General features: G+C 38.3%; 1 protein-coding gene across 1 annotated transcript in view; it reads right to left on the bottom strand.

Annotated features, from left to right (window-relative positions):
• Positions 1-451: 451 nt before the first annotated feature.
• The window catches only part of LEPR (leptin receptor), a 69,254-nt gene continuing 50,245 nt past the window's right edge, over positions 452-19,460 (bottom strand). Inside the window, exons 9-20 of the mRNA XM_042461176.1 lie at positions 18,287-18,580; positions 18,079-18,196; positions 15,175-15,374; positions 12,113-12,261; positions 11,686-11,845; positions 11,491-11,573; positions 8,393-8,609; positions 7,444-7,626; positions 3,962-4,057; positions 2,637-2,739; positions 1,464-1,539; positions 452-534 (exon numbers count right to left, since the gene is read on the bottom strand). Of these exons, the coding sequence (XP_042317110.1) occupies positions 517-534; positions 1,464-1,539; positions 2,637-2,739; positions 3,962-4,057; positions 7,444-7,626; positions 8,393-8,609; positions 11,491-11,573; positions 11,686-11,845; positions 12,113-12,261; positions 15,175-15,374; positions 18,079-18,196; positions 18,287-18,580 (1,697 nt within the window). The 3' untranslated portion in view covers positions 452-516. The remainder of the gene's footprint in view (positions 535-1,463; positions 1,540-2,636; positions 2,740-3,961; positions 4,058-7,443; positions 7,627-8,392; positions 8,610-11,490; positions 11,574-11,685; positions 11,846-12,112; positions 12,262-15,174; positions 15,375-18,078; positions 18,197-18,286; positions 18,581-19,460) is intronic.

Raw genomic sequence — 19,460 nt, 5'->3', positions numbered from 1 at the left:
GGAAACTGGATAAATGTGGCAGAATTAAACCATTCTAGATATTGCTGCATTAAGACTCCTACAACTATTATTGTAAACCTGGGATGGGAAACATCACATGTACATGGGAAAAAAGGTTCTCTTTCATCTATTCCATTGCCCCCATTATTTTAGCCCCATACTGCAGTGGTCTGCTCAGTCCATCTCTGATGGAAATGTCAGCTAAAACTAAGTGTCTAGGGAGAAATAAATGCAGCATGGTACACACTGTCCTTCTGGCTCCAATACCCATGTGTTCATTTTTACACATAACAAACCTTGATCTGGGCTGAAATATTGGCTGTTCTCAGAACAGTATGCCATTACTGAACAAAATTATTTCCAACACTATTCTGTAGGAACCAAGTCAGCAGATAAAGAAATAATATGTAAGTAATTCTGTCTTCTGAATTCAAATAGATAATTCTTCTAACAACTCTGTACAGGAAGCCTGGGAGCTGTCACAATGGTTCAGCAGGCAGTGACCATGATTAGACTTCAAAGAATGTCCATTCTCTGTTTAAATGAAATGAAATAAAATTAACAATGAAGATGAGAAAATAAATATTTCAATGGGAATGAAAGCTAAAAGAATGTTTTTTTTTAATGTAAGCATCCTTCCTGATCACAGTGTGCTGCTTGTGTACATGCGTGAATTTTAATTTTAATATTAGAGGTTCCAAAGCCAAATCTTCTAATGGTAATCATTGTAAAACAACAACAACAACAACAACAATGGTACAGTTATAGCTTTTGCCACTAAAAAAATCATAAAGGAAACCAACCGAGTCTATTAAAATGATTGAAAGTATGACTAATGAATTATATTCATTCACTATAGGAAAGACCACAGCACAGTGGTAGTGCATATATACTGCACTCAATAGATCCAGAGTTCAATCTTCATTCTCTCCAGGTAAAGCTGTGACAGACCCTGGAAGGATCTGCAGAAAATATTGAACTAGTATTGGATAAAACATCTAACTTTAATTCAGTTTCTTATGCTCCTATATTCCAGAGTCCATAGCTCCAAGAATGTTGTGTATGTGGAGTACCTCACTGTATTCAGAAGTGGAAGTTCCATGCAGAAGCATGGGAGGTTACCTTCACCAGCAAAGTGAAAAGGGCTTTGGAGACAAAATATTATAACAATGGATCCTAGATTGGCACATTCTGGAAGGAAATGAACCTACAGGCTCCATTGATACTCTAGTAGGTGATGTATAACTAAGCATTTTAATTGGCTGCAGCTTCCAGAGAGCCCAATTTACTCTAGCATTCAATAGTGTTTGCATCAAAGTTTTAGGGCCATACTACAGTTCCAGTTCTTTATAGATATCAAGGGATGCTCCTTACATGAGTGCTGACTTGCTGATCAATGAAAATGACGTTCAAACAAAAATGCACACATACATTATTAATATGTATAAAACAAGAGTCCATACCTTTTGGAAATTGAGTCCTTGTGCCCAGGAGCAATTCTTGGGATTTGGGACATCATCCCAGAATAACCTTTTCATTCTGAAATATTCAGATACAGTGTTGATTTGGCACAAAGGGTGCATAAAGGATATAGTCTGTAAAAGTCTTTATAAATAGGCCTCTCCGAAAACATATTTTGCAATTAAAACAATATATTCTTTCAAATCATGCAACAAGATTGGGAAGCTGCAAGAGGAATACAAGAGCAATGTATGGAAGCACTAATAAACTCGCTGCCTTTCAGGACATATGGGCTGAGAGACATCTCACCACTGATGAACAGCTGGCTGAGCTCAGATGTAAATGCTCCTATCAGCAGTATGTGCTATATGTACCAGGGAAATATGACATAAAAATGTGGTGCTTCTGTGACATTAAGACATCATATACTATAAAACGAGAAATGTATCTGGACAAAGAGCCTGGTACACTATTAGTTGAAATATCATAGAATCATAGAGTTGGAAGAGACCACAAGGGCCATCCAGTCCAACCCCCTGCCATGCAGGAACTCTCAATCAAAGCATCCCTGACAGATGGCCGTCCAGCCTCTGCTTAAAGACCTCCAAGGAGGGAGACTCCACCACTCTCTGAGGGAGTGTGTTCCACTGACAAACAGCCCTTACTGTCAGGAAGTTCCTCCTAATGTTGAGGTGGAATCTCTTTTCCTGCAGCTTGCATCCATTGCTCCATAATGGCTGGAATGTGGTGGGAAAACACTTTTTTTTACAGCTTATAACTGGTGGAAGATCTTTTAACCCAAGATAGCATTTACTGCAGTCATCTCACAGAATAAGTCACACAGTCCACCCGCTTTCTTCCACAGTGAATAAGAAAACCATAATTTAAGTTTAGATTTATGGCCTTTTTGGTCCTAAATGTATGTCTCATTACACCAGTTGTGAAACAAAGAAAATCTGAACTAATAAATGCTATGATGGACACACCTATAGACATGCATTCCTACACAGTCTTAGAAAGTGAGAGAGACTGCCAGCCCAGGAAATTGCCCACTCCTCAATTACTCATTTCCAGCTAAATTTATTTCCAATATGAAAGTTATTTTACATATGTTTTTTATTATAACTGACATTTTTTTTTAAATCTCTATACATAAGCATATAGAAAAGCTTTACCTTTGGTGCAAAATCAACAGAGCTCCAAGCAACAAAACTGAGCATGAGATAACTAATGGTAGAATCACATAGACATTCATGTCATTCTGATGTTCAATTCCACCTGAAAATAATAATGAACAGTTCATAACAGTTACCACCATCACGATCAAAATACAACTGCAGTCTGTATCCACAGATACTGCATCCATAGAGTTAATCAATCATGTTTCAAAAATATTCTAGGGGGTGGGATTCCAAAAAGCAAAACTTGCTGTCCACCATTTTATCTAAGGGATGCGATTTTACCATGCAACTGTATATAATGGGATTTGAGCATCCATGCATTTTGATATCGGGGGAGGGGGAGGTTCTTGGAATCAAACTCCAGTGGATATTGGGGGACAACTGTATAAAGTGAGACCTTGGCATCCACATGGGATCCATTCCAGACCCCCAGCAGAAACCAAAATCTACAGGACCTCAAGTCCCATTGTTCCCAATAGCAACCCGTGCATACCGCCATGGGGGACAACAGGGACTGTCCCTAATTGATTCAGTGGGTCTACTCTAGTTGAAACTAGCAACAGGATTTAGGCTAATAATAGTTTGATTAATAGAGTCTCATAAATTTGTAATACAATTATTAGGTTTGTAATACAATTATTAGAAACCTAATAATATAATTATTAGGGACAGTCCCTGTTGTCCCCCATGGCAGCACATGCATGCAGCTGCACTGCCATTAGGGACAACAAGAATTCAGGTGAAGTCTTGTTGTCCCTAATGGCAGTACGGTCATGTGCATGCACTGCCACTGGGACAATGCAGACTGTCCCTAATAATTGTATTAATAGGTTTCTAATAGTTGTATTATTGTGGTTTGTAATAATTGTATTACAAACCACAAATTCTGTCTTCGCTACATGTAAATGGAATACAGGACTGCTGTGTTAAAGTCTGCACAAAATTTAAGGAAGGGCATTCTTTTTCTTTTTGTCAGTCACAACTTAATAACTGCTGAATATCTGAAACTAAAGATGCCACCTTCCATTATAACTTTGTTTAATAAACATATTCATGTATTACTGAACACAGAGAGAGTATGTAATAGTCAAGTATGATGGAAATGATTTTATATAATTATTAAAACTGTTATTATAACTATTGGATTTTCATAACTCCTCACTCAAGATTGAATATGGAGAGAGTGTGATGAATTGCATATGCTTTGCTGTTAACCTAATTACAAAAGCCATCTTCAATGTGTTAGCTATATTTTTCTCATTAAAAGGTTAGAGCAAGAGTTCCTGTCTGAACAGGAAAATCTACTAAACTTCAGTCACCTTTGGAGAATCCATCCATCACTGTAGGCTTCATCACTCCTTCATAGGTTATTGGATACAAGCTAAACCTGTATTTCTCAATTAGAATGAAATTATCTGAAACAAAATAATGTAATTTTAATTTCCATACTCTTGCTCTTCTATCCATTTTATTATCTGTAAGTCTTAGCATCAGTGGAAAACTGCCACATCTACACATTTTATAAAAGCATATAAATGACTATATAAAATGATACTCAGTAACCTAATTTTTTTTCTCTGTCTTCCCTTAAAACAGATTATCTAATATGAATACCAAAGATGTGCTTGGAAACCTGATTTCATACTTGAGAGAAACAAAATCTGAAAGCAGTTTAATCAGAGCTTTGCCAAACCTATCCAATGTCTGGCCAGTTGAAAAAAGAATTGTATTTTCCTTCATTTTCTTATTTTCCCCCTTAAATTGCTTTATTCCCACTGATGCCAATAGGATGGAAACTGAGTTCACCAATTCCAAGGACAGCTTAGTTCTTCAGTTCTAAATCTACACTGTTTTCCAGCAAGTCTTTGGCATGCCTCCTTGTGCTCTTCATCGCTACAAAATACTGTTGACAATACTGTAAAAGAGAAAGCACTGGCTCCAGAACTCTCTATAACCTCATAGAGAAGGCTTGAGATGTCCTGTCTCCTATCCAAGAACAGAACTCTCTCTCTACAATCAGAAAGTGGGAGTAAAATATTCCTATGGCCTCCAGGATGCCCTCCCAGGGACCAAAGTATCATCAAATCAAAGTACAGTGCGTCCTCGCCTTACGCGGGGGATCCGTTCCGGATCCCTCCGCGTAAGGCGAATTCCGCCTATGCTCAAGCCCCATTGGAAACAATGGGGCTCGTGCGCGCCAGCGCAGGTGCGCGCGGGGCGCAAGCGCCCATTCAATTGAATGGGACGCGCCGCGGCTTGAGCGCATACGCTCAAGTCTGCATATGGCGCGCCTGCGTATGGCGCGGGCGCATTGTATCATCAAAATTATGTCATATAATAAAGAAAAGGTTGTGACTGTTTCTGATTTCATATAAAAGAAAGAACAGATAGATTTCTACACTGGAAAGGTGGAACTGATAGCCCTGTTTAAATATTTGAAAGGATGTCATATTGAGGAGGGAGCAAGCTTGTTTTCTGCTGCTCCAGAGAACAGGACCCAGAACAATGGATGCAAGCTACAGGAAAAGAGATTCCACCTGAACATTAGGAGGAACTTCCTGACAGTAAGGGCTGTTCGACAGTGGAATGCACTCCCTCGGAGGGTGATAGAGTCTCCTTCCTTGGAGGTCTTTAAACAGAGGCTGGATGGCCATCTGTCAGGGATGCTTTGATTTGGATTTCCTGCAATGCAGGGGGTTGGACTGGATGGCCCTAGTGGTCTCTTCCAACTCTATGATTCTATGATTCTATTAATGCCAGCCTTCAAATGGCAGGGACTATTGAACAATATTCATTTTAAAGCTTATATTTTCAATATAAATTGTCTCGAAGATTTTTTTTTTAAAAAGCCATGCCGTATGCATCTATATAAGGCCTCTCCTCCCTGCCCCACACTTCTCCCCAACTCTCTCCTCTTTCCTCCACCATTTCCTCTGATCATTTGTGTTGCATATATAACATTATAGGAATCTAGGAAGAACATACAAGAAAGTAAAAATAAAAGACCCTAACTATATACCTTCTTTTCAGTAAAGGTAAAGGCTTTCCTTTTGACAAGGGCCTAATTCCCACTTATTGCTGAACTGGTTTCTGTGACTGAATCCAGAAATGGGTTCAGCAATAAATGTGATTCCCACTACTTTTGTGCCAGAACAAGAGGAGGGGCGCAACGGTAGTGGGAAAGCCCATCCATCTCCCCCTGTCACTGGCTTCCCTGCCTTCCTTGCCTCTCCTTACCTGAACCACCGGCTTCTCCTCAGCCTTCCGCAGCCCTCCTTCAGCTTACCCGGGCTCCTTCCATTCTGCGACCACATTCCCAAACTTCCCCACTCTGTGACCTTTTCCCTCCATTCCTGGCTTCCCAGTGGCTGGGAAAGCCAGTAAGGAGGTTGCAGGGAGGTTGCAGGGCTTCCCTGGCTTCCCTTCAACCTCTTTACTGGCTTCCACAGCCACGGATAAGCCGGAAACAGAGGAAGAAAGTCACAGAGCAGGGAAGCTTGGGAAGAAGGTCACATAGTAGAAGGAGCCCAAGTAAACCGAAGGAGGGCCGCGGAAGGCCGAGGAGAAGCCAGTAGCTCAGGTAAGGAGAGGTAAGGGAGGCAGGGAGGCTGGTGACAGGGAAGATAGTTGGGGCCCTTGCAGCTGCCTCCCCCCTCCCATAGCCAGGCGGATTTATTTTCAAATAAATCAATTCAGCCCCAAAAGACCCTGATTTAACCAGTGTCTTTTTGACATGAGTTAAATGGGTCAAAATCATGGCCCCCCTTTTCAAATGGCTTCAGCAATTTGAATTAAGTGGGAACTATGGTGGTTTTAACTGGATCATTTCAAATCACGATCTGGTTTAGACCATAATGGGAATGAGCCAAGGTTGTCAAGTCATGTCCAACTGTAGGGGGTGGTGCTCATTAGCGGACTGTAATCTTGCCTTGATCCATCTGGGAGAGGCAGAAAAATATAAATAATAATAATAATAATTATTATTATTATCTTCATTACTAAGCTGAAGAGCCAGGATTGTGAAGGACAACTGTGTGATCATGTAGCCAGCATGACTGCACAAAACACTCTTGCCTTTGCACCAAAGTAGTACCTATTTTTCTACTTGCACTTTTACATGCTTTCGAACTGCTAGGTTGGTAGAAGCTGGGACTAATGACGGGAGCTCACTCCATCACGTGGCACTTGGGCTTCAAACTGCCGACCTGCAATCATCAGAGTCAGCATCTTAACCATTGACCCACCATATCCCTTCTTTTCAGTAATATTTTTCATTATTTTTTGAGCTGAAAAATATAAAGGGATTTTGCTGTTTTTCAGGATAATTCCTTACTTAGTGCATCAAACAAAAAAGAGAAAACCAGAAATGATAATTAATATAGAAATATTATGTATGCCTACTCATAAGTAAGTCCCACTGAAGTGAATGGTACATACCCCCAGGTGTGTACAGAACTGCTGTATAAGGTATGCAGAATCTACCACTTAACATGAGGTAAGACAACCTGTATTCCACAACAACCGAAAAGCTACAAGGGACTCCTGGAATCCCAGTAATAGGTTTTTTTTGGTTAAAAGTATCGTGCTGCCTGTCTCCACTGTTTTGCAGCAACAATAATAAGAGTATCCATACTTTTATTTCTAAGCACTTGCCCTTCTCATCCTTTTACTCCAGCGCTTGTCATTTCAAATTTGTTAGAGGTCTCTGTGCGTTTTTATATAACCCCATTGTGCAATACTGTTGTGACACATCAAAACAGAAGAAAAAACAATAAATGTGCACTGCCAAATACAAACTCACCCAAAATATGGTACTTTCTAACATCTGAAGGAACTATTATCCATTTTATTTGTTCTTCTCCATTTAGGTTTGTCCATTCAATTACAAAAGATGTAATAATATAAGCCACAGAAGAAAGTGTCCAGGACACAATTACACAACTGCTGTTTACAGGATAGGCACTAAGAGATTCCACAGTGTTTACTGCCAAAATAGTAAAAACAAAACCAAAGAACCACATGGAAATGTTGATGATCAGATACATGATTCCCTATAAGCTGGAAGAGAACACATCAGATTCTATACAGAATAAATAATATGGTAGGCTACAGAATTACAGAGCTAGAAGAAAATTTGTTTTATTTAGCAGCATGGACATTACATCCTTTACAATATCATTAAACTATATTAGACAACAGTCCAAATCAAAACTTTATTGCTTTTCACCAAAGGTCATTGCACAGCACAACAATATAACAATACATATAACAATATAACACTATAAAAATACATGTAAATTATATCTAAACAGTCCTAAGCAATGTATCTAAGGAAAGTAACCCCCACCAAGATCAGCAGAAATGCTTCCAAATGAATGGATTTAACTGAATGAATAGTTTTCTAAACCAGAAAATCAATTTCTGCTATGCAATAAAGACCTAATATACCTCATGACTGAAATATTATTTATCTAAAGACTGATTATGGTTCAAAACACACTGCAGAAATAATCCAGTTTGAGACCGCTTTAACTGCCCTCATTCAGTGCTAGGGAACTAGTTTTGTGAGATATTTTGCTCTCTCTGTCAGAGAGCTTTGGGGAAACAATAAACTACAATTCCCATGAATCAGGGCAGTTAAAGCAGCCTCGAACTGGATTATTTCTGCAGTGTGTTTTGGACCTATATTATAAAATAACACCCTTTTGTGACAACCTAGAGCACTTAACTACCCCAAAAGTTTCTCTTACCTGTGTTCATTTGTTTTGATAGAGTTAAAATAAAATTCACAGAAGAAGCTCCAATTGAGTTGATGGCTAGAATCTTAATGGTATGTACATCCTCAGCCCATGAAAATGTATATGTTGTGTCATTTTCAACATAGTCTGACCAAGTAACATTATCTGAAGTCGTATGCTCTACCAAATAATCTTGCACACTGCATAAGGAAAGATTCTTCATCAATGGCTGCCAAAAAAAAAAAAAAAGTCAGTATATATTAGGGATTTCATTTTGGATTGGGCTTTAGCTACACAGACAAGGATTTTTTTTAAAAAAAAAACATGAATACTAGAGTATCAGTAACAAATTTGTATGTTTAAAAACATTATAAACTATGTCCTGGTACATACCTCCCCGTCAGGGTGGGCTGGGGGCATTCAGTTTTCCCCCAGAGGGACACCGCAGCAGCCAAACTGCGCAGTGTCCCTCTGCCCCAAAAAGAACCCAGAAAAACCAAGTTCTTTTTCTGATGCTGCGCGGACATCATGAGTGTGCCATTGGTGCACTTGTGATGTAAGCGATGCCCAGTGACATCTGTACGGTATGCATCGCTTATGCCATCATGGCGATGCCTATGTGGACAGGATGCCGCCATGATGCCACCGCCATCACGTGCTAGGGTTCCAGAGCGTGTGGATGCTACGTGAACCCTAGTATCGGCAGTGGCATGCTGCTTTTGGCCCGTCTGTCCCAGGCCCATATTTGATTTTAAAACTATATTTGATTTTCTGGAACTATTGTAAGGCCATAATATTTTGCCTTGCCTTATAGATTTCTATAAATCTTAAGATAAATTTTAACACAGTCTGCTGTGCAAGCAAGTTTGGAATTTAAACTGAGGTTTGTTTGTTTTTTAAAAAACAAATGATATTGCCAAAAGTCAAATTTTGTTATCTCTGAAACGCCAAAGAAATTGGATGAATTTTTAGTTTCTTATATTATGTTTACTTATTCCATATTGCTAAAGCCTAAAGGGTTAAAACCAATCACTATGCTAAATACATAACATCATAGAAATAAAGAAATGCTTTCACTCAATTAGTCTCAAAGGTGCTACTAGTTCCTTTAGCAATTCAGCATGTAGTTTAGCCTCCCCCCACCAAAAAAAAAAAAATTGGTACACCCTAAGTGGTTTCCACATGGTTCCTAATGTTACATGTCAAAATATACTGTGGGATTGTCCATTTTTGCCTCTTTAATTTTTATTTTATTTTATTTTATTGTTGGTGGTGGTGATAAGAAAAAAGGTGGACAATAGATTGGAAGCAGGCAATAAATCCTCATTCACACACACGGAAAGAAAGAAAAAAAGACACAAAAGACTACAGCAGCTATAGGACCATAGCATTAGTTTCCCATGCAAGCAAAATTATGCTCAAAATTCTGCAACCCAGAATCCAACCATACATGGAGAGAGAAATCCCAGAGGTGAAAGCAGGGTTCAGAAAAGGAAGAGGCACTAGGGACCACATTGCAAACATATGATGGCTAATACAGTGCATCAAGGAATTCCAGCAAAAAATATCACAGACCCAGAACAACTATTAAGAAAGATCAAAGAAGAAAATGCAAAGGCAGGCGTACTGCTGAATATAAAGAAAACAAAAATAATGACTATAGAGGATCTACACAAATACAACCTAGATAATGATGAAATAGAAATAGTAAAAGAGTTCCCATACTTGGAGACATGGTGGCTCAGCAGTTAAAACACTGACTCTGACAACTGCAAGATTGGCAGGTCAGCAATTTGAGGCCCAGGTGCCACATGACAGAGTGAGCTCCCATCACTAGTCCCAGCTTCTGCCAACCAAGCAGTTTGAAAGCATGTAAAAGTGCAAGTAGATAAATAGGTACCACTTTGGTGGGAAGGTAACAGTATCCCATGCAGTCATGCTGGCCATGTGATCACAGAGTCATCTTTGATAACATTGGCTCTTTGGGTTAGTAACGGGTATGATAATCATCCCCAACAGTTTTTCCTAATATCATGTATGGATTGAAGAGCTGGACAGCAAGGAGAGTGGATAAGAAGAAAAGCAATTCACTTGAAATGTGGTGCTGGAAAAAAGTGATGAGGCTACCATTGAGAGCTAAAAAGACAAACAAATGGGTACTTGAACAGATCAACCCTGAAATCACCCTGGAAGCCAGGATGGTAAAGCTGAGGTTGTTGTTTGGCCACATCATGAGAAGGCATGACTCATTGGAAAAGACAATAATGCTAGGAAAGGTGGAGGGATGTAGAAGGAGGGGAAGATTGCATACTAGATTAATGGATTCATGAGCATGAATTTGCAAGACCTAAGCAGAGCAGTGGAGGATAGGGAATCTTTGAGATGTCTCATCCATGGGGTCACCATGAGTCAGGATCAACTCAAAGGCAGTTAACAATAAAAGAAAGAAAAACATATACAAGTAATTGTGGGGAAACAATAAAATATTATAAATAAAAGACAATATTTGTTTGGACCATGCTTCCCCCTCCTCCCCAGAAAAGTTTAATGTCTTAGGCAGGGTGACTTTATAATAAAAGACTTGGCTGAAAGCATATTTAGTTTGAATAGAATATTCTGACTAGTCTGAGGAGGACATCAGTATAGGGGCTAGCATAGCCTCCCACAGAGAGTTCCACAGCCTGCCAGCAGCTAACCAGAAGCTACAAATGCCCACTAGCTATTGATTTGGCTAATGTTATCAGGTATTACTGAGGTTTTCCTTGTTCTGTTTCTTTCATTACAGAGGTGTGGAATCACCTCTGCTATGAAAGAAATATTTTTAAATGTTGTGTCGTTCCTTGATCCATCACAGAATCCTTCTGTAAACTTGTATTCCACTGAACATCTAGGGGTAGCTGTGTTAGCCAAATAGCAAATCCAATAACATCCAAACATAAAGGTATAATTGTTTGGATGTTATTGGACTTGTATTCTACTGTCTTTGCTAAGACAAATTGATTTCGCAGATGTCTGGATGAAGATTAAGTAAGTTTTGCCATAGTCATATCATAACATATAAAAAGATTTTTAGTATTTCATTTGTCTTCCCCCAGTCCCATTTGTTTTACCTTCCAAAACAGAGTAACATTTTTCTGGTTCCTCACTGGATCTTCTTTAACAGTTCTCCAGAATTCAGGTCCTCTCAATGGAGCTGAAATGATTGCATTTTAAGAATCAAAACAATAGTCTGTTTGTTTACATTTGGTAAAAGAAACCCATCAAACAAGCCCACAAAGCTGAAACCATGTAGATAATACACTGACCTTTGATATCTTTGACAATTGTATAAGCAGATCTACTCCAGTCACTCCAATAACCGACTCCATCAGTTACACTGCAACGCACCTGAACAACATAGACTGCACACAGGTCCTGGACAACTACAGCAGCAGAGCTAATGGAGGGAGTAGAAATTTTCTGCATCTGTTTTAAAAAAAAGAATGCCTAAACTAGGAACAAATGAAGTGTTTTCATACTGAAAGACTGACATGTTGAACAGGTTATTTGCTATTTAATTGCATGGGGCATATCGCACAGTCTCTTTAGCAAGACAACAAATTCAAATTCTAATTAAGTTAAGTTAACTGAATAATACTCCATGAATCCCCTCATATTTTTTAACTGGCAGGAGAACACCACTGCATGCATTGCTATAATACATGGGATAATTTATATTAAGTCTCACTATACCTTCCAGTTAATTTCTGTTCCATTAACAGCATACCGAATCTGAAAATAGAGATCATACTTTGGAAGTTCTGGGTTATTCCAGCTAACATTCAGCAGCCCCATTTCTCCTGTGATTTCGGCTTTGACACTGGAGGGAGAAAACGGCTTCACTAGAAAGTTAAACAAAAGAAGTTTGACTGGCTTACTGACAAGTGATCAGACATACATTTGAATTTTCTGTGTGTTTCAGGGTTTCTCCTACTAAACTGGCCTTAAGGCAGACAATTTAGGACAATTTTGTCTTTCTTTTTACACAACTGATCATTTTAGAGTAGATTCTTATATTACCTTTGTGGTATGAGATCTCTTTCCTAGTTGCTATAGGACATCTAAAAACCACACAAGATCAACTCAGGTTTCAGTACTTTCCCAGTCCAGCACCAAATTCTGGCTTAAAACATAATACTGGCATAGGAAAGAGTCACAGGCCCAAGACAGACGGGTGGGAAGGGTTCAAGGGTTCGGGAGCATGCACCAACCACATGTTCCCAAACCCTAATCCATACAGATGCCACCATTATAGCGCCTTCCATCCTCACGGGGCCGCCATGATGATGCAAGCAGGGCGCTGCGTCTGTACATCTGGGCGCTGCGCTTGCATCATTGATGTGCCACAGTGCTCTAATGGCACACTGATGGTGGTGCCTGCAAGCATTTAAAAAAACCCGCTTTTAGCAAGCTCTTTTTTAGTGCAGAGGGAGCCTGCACAGTTTGGCTGCTGTGGTCTCCCTCGGGAGCAAAAACAGACGGCTCCAGATCACCCTTTTGGGGCAGTCTATCGAGCCCCACAGTGGGTTTCCTTCTATGTCACCCTAGTGAACTGGAAAAATCATGGGTCTGCATCTTCCATATTTCTGAGGTAACATAAAAACCCACCTCATGCTTTCAAAAACCATGTGGCTGAAGGCTGCAGACACTAAAAGTGCTGAGATTCTCACAGAATTGGAAAAATCCCCCAACCAATATGGACAAGAGTTGGGAACACCCAGAAATATTCTTAAGAGAGTTCTGTAGTCTCCAAAGGCAATGCTTTTCCATGTCCAAATGCAATGCTCTACCCACAGCACCATATTATTAAGGAAGTACTATCACTAAGAACCAATAAAAAGTTACCAAAATTTGCTGGAAATGCAACATTTGGAAATTATTATTTTTAAGTATTATTTTTTTACAAAATAAAGAACATTGGGGAAACTGTAATAAACAGCAGTCAGCTACAAATGTCACTTTCCATTTCAAAACAAAAGATGAAATAAGCTAGTTGTAATTTATGGCTTCAGAACAGTAACAGAGCTAAAGCCATTCAGTATAGATGATTTTCAAAAATGGAACTGAAAGATAGCACTCCAACAAATCAAATCTATGAATCCTTTTTTGATCTGAGTCTTGAAGCTGGTTTGAAGATGACTGGATTTAAATACTGGAGCAAGTTTAACGTTGAATCGGCATTTCTAAGTATCGACAGCTAAATTAAGTCATGATTCAAGGTCCCTTTCATCCTTGCTTCACAGCTGGACTCATGGCTACAATGTGAGCCAAAGTGAAAGAAAAGTGCCAGAGACTATGGACCACAGGATGTAAGAATGGGACAAAGAAAGGTTGCACACTCCTTTGGACATTAAAATTAGGTCATGTGTGACATTAAAATCATAAAATAGACTGTTTTATAGACAAATGTAGCTGCCTTTCTCATATCTATAGCCACTGGTGCAGCTGCAAAATTATTTCTTCAATGATCTAACAAGACTCCATGAAGGTGTTCATTAAACATTTAAGAGGATTCAGTATAATTACCCATATATACCTACATGTAATAGGTTTAGTTGGAGAGAATACATAAAAGGTAGCACAACAAGTAAGTCATGGAATATACAAAGGAAGATATTCACATGTTTATTATGTCAGATTATTGTATGCCCTAGTAATTCAGAATGGTTTCACAACCACCTAATTTTCTTTCAGTTTTAATAAAACCAGTTATCTCTACCTTCCACACAAGTACACCATCATTTACTCATTAAAGAGCAAGGAAATACTGGGAGGAGAAGAAGAAAAAGAAAAAGAAAAAGATGAGGAGACTGTGAGTAAGGGAGATATGAAAGCATTTATGTGAGAAAGCAACAATTCTGTTTCTGCAATTTATAGACTTCAAATTAAGGTCTTATGTATTATATATATACAGTATAATTATGACTGAGGCTTAATCCACACTGTAGAAATAACACAGTTTTAAACCATTTTAACAGCCATGGCTCAATGCTATAGAAACCTGGGATGCATACTTTTGTGAGATATTTAGCCTTTTCTGTCAGAAAGCTCTGGTGCCATAACAAACTACAAATCCCAGGATTCCACAGTATGCAGCCATGATAGTTAAAATGGCGTCAAACTGCTTTATTTTCGTAGTGTGGATTAAGCCACAGTAAATTTTATTTGCCTTTATAAGCCATACCATTTGGTAAACTATGAACCTAAAAATAAATCTTTAAAACTATTCTTATTTAGCACATGCCACAACAAATGGGTTAGAATGCACAAATCCTTTAAAGAATGTAACATGGTATAACTTTACCAAAGCAATAGGTTCAAAAGCACTAGCCATGAAACATTCACTCTTTGGGAGACTCTGCTTACTCTTCCACAACCTAGTGAGATTCATTTGGCTGCAGTGTAGAGAGAGACCTTCTTCACTGTGTTTTCCCCATTGTGATTAGGAAGAGTCATAATTTTTCTTCTATGTCTTTGCCTAGTCATTTTCTTTACTATTTTGTTGTTAACATTGTAAGTAACCTATATTTTAATATACTTTTTGTTGTTGACACATTTTTAAAATTACTTCTAGCAATTAGTTCTACAGTAGCTTGTTTTTATTGTGAAATGCTTTGGGATTTTTCAAAAGAAAAATGTTCTTTAAAATAAATAAATAGTTAAAAATATATTTCAGCTCTTAAAGATTTTTTTTTATACTCAAGACTGATGTACTGTACAACAGAAATCAAGCAAAGACACAGATTTTCACTTACCTACTTCTTTAGGAAGGATACACACGGGTTGTGATGTAACTGTCCCTAAAGAATGCTTAATCTCTATCCACATTGTATAGCCAGACAGAAGGTAAAAGGGCTGAAAGATGCACTCATAAGAATTGTTCCTCTGGGGCTGGCATTCTTTTACCTCTGAATAGGAAGGCATGGTAGGAGACTCTGAACAATAGACATCACTCCTTAAAAAGACAGTAAAACAATGAGATTATATGCTTCTAGAGATTAACAATATATGACTAACACTCTCTTATGCCTTATGTTTATGTTTTATGACTAACAACTTAGCTCTTTTATATTTAAAAGAATATAGGGCACAAAAGCCTGGCCATCATGCTCCACAATTGTTAGCATTCAGTTCATTGAAATTAGTTTAAGAATTTCTTCCTACTCAGCTGAAATGAACATACATGTGATCTTGTTTCATAATCAGCTATTTAAAAACAATTTCAGAAACCAACATGTTTTCAATAACAATAGGAATATTGTTTATATTGACTGGAATTATTATTCAGTATAATTTGTTGATGTGCCCTTATCCCTTTAATAGCTGTGTAGAAGAGGGAATTTCAGCAAGTGTTGCTTGTCACACAATAGGAAGCCATGGAAAGGAGCCCTGTACCTTCAGTTTCTCAACTGAAGGGTTTCCAGGAATGGGGCAATGACATCTGCAATGCTCCCCTAATCATGGAGTATGTCGAGAAAAAGCAGCTGAAGAGACCCACTGAGGTCCTACAGCAACTACTAATCTCAATGCACCCCACAACCGAGCATCACAGACATAATTTTCCAATGTCGTGATCTGAAGTGCCTCTGAAGCCCTTCAACTGGCACACTACCAGACTGAAAATTGTTATTCATCATACACATGAATTTTCAGCATTCTGTTGTTATTCATCACAAACATGAATCTTCAGAAGTTACAAGATCATAACTCTAAATAGGGAATTATAATTTGATATGTTTTGCTATGTTTTTACTTGTGGCTTGCTGTGTAGTATTTTTATTGTTCCTTTGTTTGTTGTTACCCGCCTCGATCCAATACAGGGAGAGGCGGGATACAAATTATTATTATTATTATTATTATTATTATTATTATTATTATTATTAATAGGATACTAGCCAAACTCTTGACCAGCAAAGGCCTGAAACAGACAGGTAGACAGGGGCAGCTTCTGGCTGCTCTGGGGGTTTGGTGTTTACACAACGCATACCCCAGGATCACCAAATCTGACCCCAAAAGGAATGGATCTTTTTCATTCCTATTTGGGGTCATAGCGGGAGATGCCCTTTGAGCCACGGTGTGCACTTGCTGTGCCCCTGGGGTGATTGGGCTGGAAGTGGCCTCTGGCTGTCTGCTTTTCCATGGGTTTTTCGCCTACCACATACTGTTCCAGTCAAACATGGACAACTGGCTAGGGTGGTGTTTAAATAGGCTACCACTGGCTAATGGCACTGGGGAGATTTTGAGTTCGGTTAGCACCTAGGTCACCAGTTTGGTGAAAGGAAGGTCTCTGGAACTGCCTCTTTAGGTCCTGGGACTGGGGAGGCAGCCTAAAAGATAAATCCTCTCTTTAAGCCTTAGGGCTTGTGGGACAGACTTTTTGGTAGGTGTTCTTGATGAGCACCAGCCGAGGAGTAACTCAGTTTTTTGGTTATCCTTGGGGCTCAAATGTTCGGCCTGGGGAAGTTGCAAAGGAGCTCTGAGAAAGAGACCAGCTGCTCCCACACTAGGCTACTCCACCTTTCATTGCAGGTCTTCTAAGACAATAATAGGTAACTTTAAAGTGGCCCCTTTTCAAATCCATTTTCGGTATCTGCTCTCGTTATTTCTTGGATTGGGCAACAATCGTAATTTTGGAAGATTCCCAAACAGGGCTCTGTGCAGGAACATCACTAATATGTGTGATATGTGTGACAAAGACTATCAAAAAGAATTCATGTTTCTGCAGTCTCTTTAAAAGCTAGCCATCTGTGTCATAAGACTAAGGTTGCCAGGTTGGATACATGATTGTCCTTCTCTAATCCTAAACAGATCATGAAGCAGGAAGAGGGACCATAAAGCTCTGTAAAATGGGACACAGGTATCTGTCTCCCCACACTTTTCAACTCTCAGCCACAGCTATCCTTTCTCAAAATGACTATTGTCTTGACAGTGAAGAGCACGTAAAGGGGGCACAGAGGTACTGACAACAAGTAAAGACACTCCTCTGTGCCCATGCCTCCCATTTTCCATCAAAAATGTAACGACAATGGTGGAAGAAAATAGCTGTGGCTGAAAGCTGGGCTTTGGAGAATAAGGCCCGATACATATGGGCCCTCTGTGACGCCCTCGTCACTTGCTAGAGCAGTTTCACGACCGAAACATGTAATGAATCTAAAGACTATGATCTGTTATCAGCTAGGTCTTCAGCCTGTGTAATGCCATTAAGCAATAACTAGAGGTGAAACTTTTGAGACAAAGACAATCACAGCTACAAAACCCACTCAAAAGTAAGCTTCCTTGCCCAGTATGAGTCTAAATAAGAATGATTATTTACATTTGACATTCAATTCAAAAAACTGGGGTTTTATATAAGAGAAATCACCCCAAATATATATCTACCTCAGGACGTTTTTAAATTGTATTTATAAATGGTTGTGTTTTTAGGTATATGTTATTTTATGAGCTGATTTTAAATGATTGTAATTATGATGTATCATTGACTTGATACTGGCTGTAATCCCGCCTCAATCCGTAGGGAGAGGCGGGAAAATATAAATAAAATTTTATTATTATTATTTTATTATTATATTCAATTTAATAGTTCCTTCATTATTTTAACCAGCGTCATTTTGAAAAATAATAGATTTTCAAATTGTAATACATTAAAATGAATATCTTACCTGTAATACCTTAACAACAAGGTGCTCTCTGAAAGCAGTGGGTCTCTGTTGGTGGACCATGTACAAGTCATTTTTTCTAAATTACCATATGTTTCACATGTTATGCTGATATTAACATCTGTTTAAAAGATATCATCAATTAATATAAAAACAGAGGGAAAAGTTTCCAATATTTACTGTGGTTTTATTTAAAAATGATATTTCTTACCTATTATATACAATTCAGCATAACGGTGATTACACTCCTTGTTTTCATTACAACAATATAAGGCATTGAAGAGAAATTTTCCTCCAGGCTTCATTGAGCTTAAGTTGATCAGTGTAACTTTGCCAATATAGTCATTCACAAGTGTATATTGACTTCTAGGGATTTCTTTTGCTAAATTCAGCCACCAAACTATCTTGCTGGATGAAATTATTCTATCTTTGGTTTTATAAACACAGTAAAAAGAAACATTTGTCCCAACACTTGCTAGCATCTTTTGAGGGAAATACATGACATCTATTTAAAAAAAACAAAATCACAATAGAAAGAACAATTATAAACTTGGAAAAAAATCACAATTTGAAATACGTAATACTATACACTTTCAACACATAACCTTGCAGAAAATGGTGATAAAGAAAAACGTGCTCTCTTACTATGTATTAAACATGTTTTGACTATTCTTACATATTTAAACTTCATAAAACAATCACACTACCTTTCACAAACATTGAGTACAACAACATAAAATAACAAATAACACATACAGTAACACTAAATGACTTCCTATTCTCTAACATTTTGGTAATTTTCTAATATTCATAGTCCTTTTACTATGTAATAAGCAAAGTAATATAATATTCTTCTACTGCATGTAAACTTATATTTATACTGTGTGACTCTCTCCATTTTTTTATTTTTTTATTTTTTATTTTATTTTTTTTGTATAAACTATTCTGGCAATAATAACTATTTTAAAACTACCTTGTGTACATAAGTTGAGAAATTTAAGTCAAAAAATGAACCCAAAAAACTTAAGACGATTTATCCATGGGTCAATATAAATATAATATAATATAGTACAGTACTGTATCAAAAAAGGAACCACTCTGAGTAGAGTGATGAAAGGTATGAATTTAGTTTATCCTGGGAGAACTGAAAAGAATCACCAATCCCCTTGACTCTCTGCTGTGGTACCCCTTCTGGCCTTTTTGGATGCTGGGGCAGAAAAGTGGTGGTGGCAGAGCAGTGCTTCATTTAGGTTCTTCTGGGGTGAACTAAGCTTTCACCTTTCTCTACTCTACTCAGAGAAGGAGATTCCAGCAATGTTATTCCAGTGATGAGGAATCAGGCTTTGAAAGATTTGAATAAGACATTTGTACATATTTGTCAGCTT

Source organism: Sceloporus undulatus, chromosome 4 (genome assembly GCF_019175285.1).
Source record: "Sceloporus undulatus isolate JIND9_A2432 ecotype Alabama chromosome 4, SceUnd_v1.1, whole genome shotgun sequence".
Classification (NCBI taxonomy): Eukaryota; Metazoa; Chordata; class Lepidosauria; order Squamata; family Phrynosomatidae; genus Sceloporus; species Sceloporus undulatus.
This window is presented reverse-complemented; position numbering and strand designations above follow the sequence as displayed.